Source organism: Arachis ipaensis, chromosome B9 (genome assembly GCF_059453495.1).
Source record: "Arachis ipaensis isolate K30076 ecotype BB chromosome B9, ASM5945349v1, whole genome shotgun sequence".
NCBI lineage: Eukaryota > Viridiplantae > Streptophyta > Magnoliopsida > Fabales > Fabaceae > Arachis > Arachis ipaensis.
The window spans coordinates 112956590-112968351 of NC_142444.1; the positions used below are offsets into that span (position 1 = coordinate 112956590).

The 11762-nt window shown below is 35.9% G+C and overlaps 1 protein-coding gene and 1 non-coding gene across 2 annotated transcripts; one reads left to right on the top strand and one right to left on the bottom strand.

The window, feature by feature from the left end:
* Positions 1–812: 812 nt before the first annotated feature.
* Positions 813–920, top strand: LOC148545946 (small nucleolar RNA R71). The gene has a single exon (XR_015900511.1). It is a non-coding gene; the product is annotated as a small nucleolar RNA R71 (small nucleolar RNA).
* An 8403-nt stretch (positions 921–9323) lies between these two features.
* Positions 9324–11072, bottom strand: LOC107617133 (berberine bridge enzyme-like D-2). The gene has a single exon (XM_016318919.3). It carries the CDS (start codon positions 11070–11072, stop codon positions 9411–9413), a length of 1662 nt encoding a protein of 553 aa, XP_016174405.1. The 3' UTR covers positions 9324–9410.
* Between the last annotated feature and the right edge of the window lie 690 nt (positions 11073–11762).

Here is an 11762-nt window from a genome sequence, read left to right on the forward strand (position 1 = left end):
AGGTCTTCCTCCTTGGGATTCACGTCCTCTCCTTCCTTCACAGGTTCGGCCATGGTGATTAATTCAATGGCCTTGCACTCTCCTTTTGGACTTTCTTCTGTATTGCTTGGGAGAGTACTAGGAGGGATTTCAGTGATCCTTTTACTCAGCTGGCCCACTTGTGCCTCCAAATTTCTAATGGATGACCTTGTTTCATTCATGAAACTTACAGTGGCCTTGGATAGATCAGAGACTAAGTTTGCTAAATTAGAGGTATTTTGTTCAGAGTTCTCTGTCTGTTGCTGAGTGGATGATGGAAAAGGTTTATTATTGTTAAACCTGTTTCTTCCACCATTATTAAAGCCTTGTTGAGGCCTTTGATCCTTCCATGAGAGATTTGGATGATTTCTCCATGATGGATTATAGGTGTTTCCATATGGTTCACCCATGTAATTTACCTCTGCTATTGCAGGGTTCTCAGGATCATAAGCTTCTTCTTCATAAGAAGCCTCTTGAGTACTGTTGGATGCAGCTTGCATTCCAGTCAGATTCTGAGAAATTAGATTGACTTGCTGAGTCAATATTTTATTCTGAGCCAGTATGGCGTTCAGAGTATCAATTTCAAGAACTCCCTTTTTCTGAGGCGTCCCATTACTCACAGGACTCCTCTCAGAAGTGTACATGAACTGGTTATTAGCAACCATGTCAATGAGTTCTTGAGCTTCTGCAGGCATTTTTTTTAGGTGAATGGATTCACCTGCAGAAGTATCCAATGACATCTTTGATAGCTCAGATAAACCATCATAGAATATATCCAGGATGGTCCATTCTGAAAGCATGTCAGAAGGACACTTTTTGGTCAACTGTTTGTATCTTTCCCAAGCTTCATAGAGGGATTCACCATCTTTTTGTTTGAAGGTTTGAACATCCACTCTAAGCTTGCTCAGCTTTTGAGGAGGAAAGAACTTGGCTAAGAAAGTCGTGACCAGCTTATCCCAAGAGTTCAAGCTGGCTTTAGGTTGAGAGTCCAACCATATTCTAGCTCTGTCTCTTACAGCAAAAGGGAAAAGCATGAGCCTGTAGACTTCAGGATTTACTCCATTAGTCTTAACAGTATCACATATCTGCAAGAATTCAGTTAAGAACTGAAAAGGATCTTCAGATGGAAGTCCATGAAACTTGCAGTTCTGCTGCATCAGAGAAACTAGCTGAGGTTTCAGCTCAAAGTTGTTTCCTCCAATGGCAGGAATGGAGATGCTTCTTCCATGTAAATTGGAATTAGGTGCAGTAAAGTCACCAAGCATCCTCCTTGCATTATTATTATTTTCAGCTGCCATCTCCTCTTCCTGTTCGAAAATTTCTGAAAGGTTATCTCTGGATTGTTGTAATTTAGCTTCTCTTAGTTTCCTCTTCAGAGTCCTTTCAGGTTCTGGATCTGCTTCAACAAGAATATTCTTGTCCTTGCTCCTGCTCATATGACAAAGAAGAGGGCACAGAAAAAATAATAATAATAGGGGTCCTTTATACCACAGTATAGAGGTCCTTGTGTGAGTAGAAGAAAAGAAGAAGAAAATCTGAACTCAGAGAGAGAGAGGGAGTTCAGATTTTTGGTGAGTGATGTGAGGAAGAGATGTTAGTAGATGAATAAATAATTAGAAGGAGATGAGGGAGAAGGATTTTCGAAAATTATTTTTGAAAAAGAGTTAGTGATTTTCGAAAATAGTTTTTGAAAAAGGTTAGTAGCTTTCGAAAATTAAAATAAAAAATTAAAATAATTAGTTAATTAAAAAGAAATTTTTGAAAAAGGGGGAAGATATTTTCGAAAATTAGAGAGAGAGAGAGAGAGAGTTAGTTAGGTGGTTTTGAAAAAGATAAGAAACAAACAAAAAGTTAGTTAGTTAGTTGAAATAAATTGAAAATCAATTTTGAAAAGATAAGAAGATAGGAAGTTAGAAAAGATATTTTGAAATCAAATTTTTGAAAAAGATAAGATAAGAAGATATTTTTGAAAAGATATGATTGAAATTAGTTTTTGAAAAAGATTTGATTTTTAAACTCACAATTAATGACTTGATTCACAAGAAATCACAAGATATGATTCTAAAACTTAAAGTTTGAATCTTTCTTAACAAGCAAGCAACAAACTTGAAATTTTGAATCAAAACATTAATTGTTATTGTTATTTTCGAAAATTTGATGTAAATTTAAGAAAAAGATTTTTGAAAAATATTTTTGAAATTTTCGAAAATAACTAAAAAAAAATTGAAAAAAAAGATTTGATTTTTGAAAAAGATTTTGAAAAAGATAAGATTTTTTTTTTTAAATTGAAAATTTGATTTGACTCATAAAAACAACTAGAATTTAAAAATTTTTGAAAAAGTCAAATCTAATTTTCGAAATTTTAACAGAGAAAAAGGGAAAGATATTTTTTTTATTTTTGAATTTTTATGATGAGAGAGAAAAACAAGAAAAATGATGCAATGCATGAAAGTTATGGATCAAAACAATGAGTGCATGCAAGAATTCTATGAATGTCAAGATGAACACCAAGAACACTATGAAGATCATGATGAACATCAAGAACACATTTTTGAAAAATTTTTTAATGCAAAGAAAACATGCAAGATACCAAACTTAGAATTCTTTAATGCTTAGGCACTAAGAATTCAAGAATGCATATGAAAAACAAGAAAAGACACAAAACATGCAAATGCAAAGATCAAACAAGAAGACTTACCAAGAACAACTTGAAGATCATGAAGAACACTCGAAAAATGCAAGATGCACATGCAATTGACACCAAACTTATAACATGACTCAAGACTCAAACAAGAAACACAAAATATTTTTTTGATTTTTATGATTTTATGATTTTTTTTGTATTTTCTTTTAATTTTTTCGAAAATCATTTTGAAAAAGAAAAATAAGGATTCCAAAATTTTTAATATGAATTCTAGAAATCTTGCCATGTTAGTCTAAAGCTCCAATCAAAGGGTCAGGCAAGGCTTAATAGCCAGCCAAGCTCTAGCATGTAAATTACATCCATTGAGGTGATTAGTTGAAGACCAGTCCCAAAGCAGTTTGGGTATGGCTTTACAGCCAGATAGGATTCAACATGTTTCATGAAACACTAGAATTCATTCTTAAAAATTCTGAAGAAAATATTTTTTTGAAAACACATTTTTTTTCGAAAACTGATGAGAAATTTTTTGGAAAGATTTTTGAAAAAAAATTTAAAATAAAATAAAAAGAAAATTACCTAATCTGAGCAACAAGATGAACCGTCAGTTGTCCAAACTCGAACAATCCCCGGCAACGGCGCCAAAAACTTGGTATGCGAAATTGTTACTCAGGTTGTGAATTGTTGTTCGAAATTGATTCCCTGGCAATGGCACCAAAAACGGATGCACAGAACCATGGTCTAAACATATCTTCACAACTTCGCATAACTAACCAGCAAGTGCACTCGGTCGTCCAAGTAATACCTTACGTGAGTAAGGGTCGAATCCCACGGAGATTGTTGCTATGAAGCAAGCTATGGTCATCTTGTAAATCTCAGTCAGGAAGATATAAAATAGTAATGGGGTTTTCGAAATTAAGTAATAAAAGAAGGATAGAAATACTTATGTAAATCATTGGTGAGAATTTTAGATAAGCGTATGGAGATGCAATCGTTCCTCTGAACCTCTGCTTTCCTGCTGTCTTCATCCAATCAGTCTTACTCCTTTCTATGGCTGGCTTTATGTAAGGATGTAACCGGTGCCAATGGCTACTTTCAATCCTCTCGGGAAAATGGTTCAAATGCTCTGTCACAGCACGGCTAATCGTCTGGAGGCATCACCCTTGTCGTTGGTTGCATCCTATTCCTCTCTGTGAAAATCGTCCGATGCGTTGTCACTGCATGGCTAATCATCTTGGAGGTTCTCGGTCATACTGGAATAGGATTTACTATCCTTTTGCATCTATCACTACGCCCAGCACTCGTGAGTTTGGAGTTCGTCAAAGTCATTCAATCCCAGAGTCCTACTCGGAATACCACGGACAAGGTTTAGACTTTTCGGACTCTCATGAATGCCGCCATCAATCTAGCTTATACCACGAAGATTCTGATTAAGAGATCTAAGAGATACTCATTCAATCTAATGTAGAACGGAAGTGGTTGTCAGGCACGCGTTCATAGGAAATGATGATGATTGTCACGTTCATCACATTCAGGTTGAAGTGCGAATGAATATCTTAGAAGCGGAACAAGTTGAATTGAATAGAAAACAGTAGTACTTGCATTAATCTTTGAGGAACAGCAGAGCTCCACACCTTAATCTATGGAGTGCAGAAACTCTACCGTTGAAAATACATAAGTAATGAAGGTCCAGGCATGGCCGAATGGCCAGCCCCCAAACGTGATCAATAGATCAAAAGATAATCCAAAGATGTCTAATACAATAGTAAAAAGTCCTATTTATAATAAAATAGCTACTAGGGTTTACAGAAGTAAGTAATTGATGCATAAATCCACTTCCGGGGCCCACTTGGTGTGTGCTTGGGCTGAACTTGAGTGTTACACGTGTAGAGGTCATTCCTGGAGTTGAACGCCAGCTTTTGTGCCAGTTTGGGCGTTGAACTCCACTTTGCAGCTTGTTTCTGGCGCTGGACGCCAGAATTGGGCAGAGGGCTGGCGTTGAACGCCAGTTTGCGTCATCTAAACTTGGGCAAAGTATGGACTATTATATATTGCTGGAAAGCCCTGGATGTCTACTTTCCAACGCAATTGGAAGCGCTCCATTTTGAGTTCTGTAGCTCCAGAAAATCCACTTTGAGTGCAGGGAGGTCAGAATCCAACAGCATCAGCAGTCCTTCTTCAACCTCTGAATCTGATTTTTGCTCAAGTCCCTCAATTTCAGCCAGAAAATACCTAAAATCACAGAAAAATACACAAACTCATAGTAAAGTCCAGAAATGTAAATTTAACATAAAAACTAATGAAAACATCCCTAAAAGTAATTAGATTCTACTAAAAACATACTAAAAATAATGCCAAAAAGCGTATAAATTATCCGCTCATCACCCTGCTAAGAATTTGGACAAGGCGGCTAGTCTGCCATTTAGCTGCTGAACTTCCTTCAGACAGGTTAGACTTTTCATCTCCAGTACTGCATTGCATTTGTCCTGGTTGACTTCAATGCCCCTTTGGGTGAGCATGAATCCCAATAACTTCTCAGCTTCTTCTGCGAAGGTTCACTTTGTGGAATTTAATCGCATCCTGTACTACCTTATCATGTTGAACACTTTTGATAGGTCGGACAATAGACTAGTTTCTTCCCTTGTCTTGACAAGCATATCATCCACATAGACTTCCATCAACTTTATGAGGTGAAATGAAAACATCTTGTTCATTAATCATTAATACGTTGCTCTAGCATTTTTCAACCCAAAGGACATCACTACATAACAATAATTTGTTCTAGGAGTAATGAAAGAGGTCTTTTCCTGATTCGTTTGTATATTGGGATTTGGTTATATTCCGAATATGTGTCCATAAAAGATAAGTACTTGTAGCCCAAAGTCAAATCTACCAGAGCATCAATACTAGGAAAGGAATAAGGATCCTTAGGACAGGTCTTGTTAAGGTCGGTATCGTAGACACACATTCTCTACTTCCTGTTTTGTTTCTTCACGAGAACCACGTTAGTAATCCATAACGGGTATTTTACCTCACTTGTGAATCTGGCTTCCAAAAGCACTTGGACTTGCTCTTCTACGACTTCTGCCCTTTCGGTGTTAAGATTTTATCATTTCTGTTGGACAAGTCGTGAGCCCGGGTAAACAGCGTGCTTGTGGCTCATGAGGTCGGGTTGAATTCCAGGCATGTCAAAAGCTTTCCAAGAAAAGAGGTTGGAATTGTTCCATAAGAGCTCATAACGAGTTCTTCCTTTAACTTTGTCTTTAAATTAGCCCCTATGTTTGTTGTCTTCCCGATCTCACCCCCAATCTGGACTTCCTCAATCTTTTCTTCAGGTTGGGGTCTTAGTTCTTCTCGAAATCGGACACCTCCGAGTTCTATGGTGTTGACTTCTTTTCCTTTCGTACACCCTCGTAGGTTTAGGCTTTCATTATAGCGCCTTCTTGCTAGTTTCTGGTCTCTCCTTACAGTGGTTATCCCTTCAGGAGTAGAAAACTTCATACAAAGGTGAGGAGTGGAGACTACTACAGCAAGTCAGTTTAGTGTTGTCCGACTTATTAGGGGTTTGTGGTGGTCAATCTCGGGGAACCCTGTCTTCTTCATCTCTTTTTCTTCTTGCCCTGATCATCCAACATATTTGCTAAATACCTATCCAACTGACCTTCCTAGCCAATTTCTCAATCACATTTTTTAAAGCATAGCAATCATTGGTGGAATGGTCATAGATTTTATCATATTTATAGTATTTTGATCAACTTTCACGTTTTTTATATTTAATTGGTCTGGGAGGTAGAATCTTTTCTGTGTGACAGATCTCTCTGTAGACGTCAACAAAGGACACTCGTAATAAGATTTAATTGTGATACCTTCGAGTTTTGTCCGAGCTGTGTTCTTCTTTTTTCTTTGATTCTTTCTCTTTGTCTCGAGCCTGGTATTAATTAGGTTGTCTCAGAGCAAGTTCCCTTAACTGAGCTATTTCTTCCATGTTGATGTACTTCTCAGCTCTCTCTTACACCTCGTATAAAGAGGTTGGGTGCCTCTTTAATATAGATTGGAAGGGTCCTTCTTTAAGACCGTTGACTAGTCCCATGATGACTACTTCGGTGGGTAAGTTCTAAATCTCTAAGCATGCTTTGTTGAATCTTTCGATATAGACTCATAGAGATTCCCTGACTTCTTGCTTTACTCTCAAGAGGCTTGGCACATGCTTTTGGATGAAAAATCGGGTAAGAAAGCTTCTCGTCAAATTGTGGAAGCACGTGATCGATCTTGGTGGTAAGCTATTGAACCATTTCATGGCCACCTTGTTTAACGTAGTAAGAAAGGCTTTACAGCGAGTTGCATCCAATATGTCTTCCAAATACATGCGGCTTTTGAAATTGCTCAGATGATGTCTTAGATCGGTGGTTCTATCGTAAAGATCCATGTCTGGGATCTTAAAGTTTCTAGAAACTTTAGCTCGCCTGATTTCTTCTATGAATGGATCTTCTCCCGTTAGAAGTGCTTCTTCTCGAGCGGCTCGGGCTCTCCTACCCTTGAAATCGGATTCCAGTTTCAGGAGTTTTTCTTTTAATTTCCTTTGTCGTCGTACCTCCCTTCTCAAGGCTCTTTCAGATTTTCGTTGTCGCTCTAACTCTTGCTCGAGTTGTTCCAGCTAACCTTGATGTCCGTGGACAAGTCCGATGATTTTTGTAGGATCCCTTGGCCATGATCCTTTATGTCACTGAAACTCCTAGCTCATCCTGTGTTCTTCTGGGTTTGACGGATGCGGGTATCTGGCAACACTTTTCCCTTTCTCAATTCGAGGAGGTATGACCGATGCTCGCATTATATTGTTCTTCTTCTCTAGCTTCAGAATCGAAAGTTGTATGTACATATTTTGGAATGTCGTCTGCCGTCGTACGGTCTTGATTACCAAGTCTCCGACAATGGTGCTAATGTTATGAGGTTTACTTGAAACAGATGAACTCATTCTTAAACGTGAGGTCCAGACTCTTTTTGTGGTGGCATCCGACGTCTTCTGGTGTCGAGGTACCGCCGTCCGAGTTCCTCGTGATGAGGAGGTATGGGTGGTACCTATAAGGGACTCCGATACTTAAACTAGCCATGGTTTTAAGCAGGTTTTTAGTAGATTAGGGTTCGAAGAATACTTGAGGGTGTCTGAGTATTTATAAGTATAAATATAGAGTCAATAGCCACTTTTTAGAGTAGTTCCATCTTTGATGGAGGATAATCGTTCCCTTTTGTTAGGAAAGTTGTTGAGATCTCTGTTCTAGATTAATAGGAGATATTGAAGGAACTAATTATTTATTTAGATAAGTAAGGTTAGGCCCATGTTGCCATGTCTGACCTCTTATAATAAAGATCTGAATACTGGTATTTGTAGAGTGTTACTTGGACTTTATTCATTTTGAGTCTGCTAAATTGTGGGTCAGGGTAGAAACACATATCAATACCTATAAAAAATGATAACATATGAATACAATTTTTTTAAACAACTAACACTTCAATTTATATTTTTTATATTTAATCATATCACATCCATAGATTGTATCTTTGATGTTATATCCAAAAAGATTTAAATATTATTTATATTAATATTTTTATCTAATCACAAAACAATAAAAAAATTAACAACAAAAATGTTAAATAATTGAACCAAATATCTGATTATCTGAATTTATCAAAAGACTTCTTTATATATAATATTTATTGAGTAATTCTCAAAGATCTCCTTATAAATTTGATTTAAACATTTATTACATACTTGCTCTAAACTCTTGGAATGACACATATAACTGTTTACGCATAAAATCGAATTTGATAGGTATAAACTCATAAATTTCAGTGTCTATCATACGTTGATCCTTATTCATTGTCACGTCAAAAGATACTATTAAAAAAATTGTCGTCTTTAGAATTTGATTGAAATGTTGTTATTATTTAAAATCATATTCATTCTTAAAAGTAATGCAATTTCTACTATTTTGGTCTCTAGTTATTAAGATTTTACACTCAACTAAGTGATTTCCTAGCCTTCTAACCTATAACCATGTACTATTGCATAGGTCACACTAAAACGCATCTTTTAGTTTTTTTTTTCTATAGATCAAAATTTTTTAAAATGAGAAAGTTGGTAGAGTGATAAAATAAATAGTTAATTATTATTAAATTAATATAATAGAGCTCATATATAATAAGAATTACAAATTCAGTGGTAACTAATCTTTTATTTTATCACTTTATTAATTTTCTTATTTTTGATGATTTAAATTTTTTTATATCTGCTTTCGTATATATTTTTTATTCATTGTATTTTTTTCCATAGACCTCGACTACTATTCAAAATAAAAAGAGAAATGTTAGAGGGTCAGCAAAATTTATTGTTTTGATCATCAATTAGTCAGTAATATTTAAAAATATAAGCTAAAAATATATTATTAGATTGTTACACTAAAAGAATTTGACTAATAGTTAAAAATGTTAATAAAAAACAATAAATTCTACTATTCTTAAACTTTTCTCAAATAAAAATATAATGAGAAGAAAAATAGCTCTTCCTAATTCCTCCATGAGAATTGAGGATTAGATTTTTCCATTTTGTTTTCCTCTAAAATGCAATACATTTGCATTATAGATGCACACAATCACAAAGATAATCACACTTGTATTTGTCTACACTCTGCACAAAGTTTCAATGAGTAACCATGGTTATACACTTTTACAAACTTAGGCATCAAAGTCATGACATTCATGCACTCATTGCTTTGCCACTAGGACGAGCAAAGTACAAAGGAGGAATCCCTTGTTCGTTAGTGAAAACATTGTTTGGGTCAATCAAAGTCTTGGCCTTCACCAACCTATCATAGTTACCCAAAAAGTACTTCTCACCCCAAACCCTTGCATGATCCACAGCATCCTTCACATTGCTAAACCTAATCATGTTCATAACTCCAAGGTCGAAGTCCATGTAATTAACATATGCAGCCCTTGGACCCCATGAAACAAATGGTGCCATAGAATCATAGAACCCTTTCATCCAATCAATATAATCATTGCTCTTATCATTGTCCTCTTCTTTCCAATATATCAAGTACTGAATTGAAAAAATGTTTCCTTTTCTATGTGGATAAGCAATTGAATCACTGCTTATACTATGCATTTTTCCACCAGACGGGTCAAGAATTACGAGCCCTTTAGGCTCCTTTTCTAGAATCTCCAGTGCAATTTCAATTCCCTCAATAGGAATATGAGCCTTCACAAAATCTGATTTGGCTTTGAAGTATTCTTTGTCTTCAAGGTACCTATTCTTCAAATCAGGAACTGAGGCTCCATCACTTAGGCCAGCGAAAAAAACAATTGACTCAATCCAACTCATTTCCACACATTCTTGTTCCAAAATTCCCAATTCAGGAAAATCATGGTTTATGATGGACATGGCAATTCCTTTAGGACCAAGAAAAAGCCCTTTAAATGTAGCTGATATGCCTAGAGATTTGGCTTCAGGTAAATTAGCACCAAGAAAGCATGACAAGTAGAAATCATCATCCAAATTTGGTGCTACATTTTGCCATTTATGAACAAGATTGGCAACATGATTTCTTGTGCCATTTCTTGATACCGCGAAAGCAGTTACAACTTGTGGAACTTTCAATAGCTTGATTTTCCAAGCATAGACAATTCCCCAAATTCCACCACCTCCTCCTCTAATAGACCAAAACACGTCTTCCCCCATCGATTCTCGGCTCAGCAATCGCCCATTGGCATCAACAAGAAGCGCGTCGATGACATTGTCGGCCGCGAGGCCATGTTTTCTAGAGAGCAACCCAAATCCTCCCCCACCAATGTGTCCTCCAACTCCTACAGTTGGACATGACCCTGCTGAGAAGCCGTGTTCATTGCTGGCTCGCGAGATGGCATAATAGGTCTCTCCTAATGTTGCACCACCTTCAACCATTGCTGTCTCTGTCTCCATATCCACCCAAACATGGTTCAAATTCATCATGTCAATGATGGTGAAGAGTGATCCATCGTCGGAAACTGAGGAAGTACCTTCGTAGCTATGTCCACCACACCTCACTCTGATTCCAAAGGAGAATTCTCTGCAGCATGCTACACTTCTCTGTAGCTGCTCCAAACTCTCTGGAAGTACTATTGCTACAGGCTTAGGAACTGCACCCCCGGCGAACCGGAGATTCTGAATGGAAAAATTCAGAATCTTGAAGTAATCATGAGCTGATGACTTATCGTAATCCTTGTAAGGGAAAGTGGTGAAGTTGTTGATGTTGTGATTGGCCAAACAAGAAGTGAAGTCACTTACTAGTGAAGAAGTAGTAGATAAAGTACAATGAGACAAATCAAAACACAGGAAAGGGAAACATAGGAGGCACAAGATTTTGTTGAAGTTGAACATGGTTTAAGCTTGTAATTGGTGAAGGACAAGTTTAAGGTTTATGGACACTAAATTGGAGAATGGATTTAATGGTTTAATAGAAAAAATAAAATGGATTATGCATATGTTTGTGGCCGGCCATAGTTTAATTTTGATTGTTGGAAAGTTTGTTAGAAATTAAACTCTTTAATTACGACAGAATCAATAATCTGCCATGGATAAGAGACAAACTAATACTCCCCTTCTTTTATCAATGCTCACTAAGAAGAAATAATGTTTTGTGACTAAGAAAGCAAAATTTATGGAAAAAATTATAACAAACCACCATAGCATTTGAGGTCAGAGGACAGTGATTATCTCTTATGTCTTGTTTTAATTAACTTTAATATATTTACAGAAAAGAAAAAATATGGGAATGAAATAACATAACACAATGTTGAGTTACACCAATGAGGTTTGATGTGATAAAATTTTGACTTCTCAAAAATAACTTCTTTAAATCTAACATTTAAAAAATATTTTTTTAAAAATTATAGTAAATATATTTAGTAAATTAAAATAAAAATGACTTTAAATAAGTTCATATTACAAAAATTGTGTTTGATAAGTTACTTTTACATTTAAAATTATTTTAATTAATACAGATATAATAAAAAAATTAATATAAAAACTCAATAATATATAAAATTATATCATACCTTTTAACTTGAA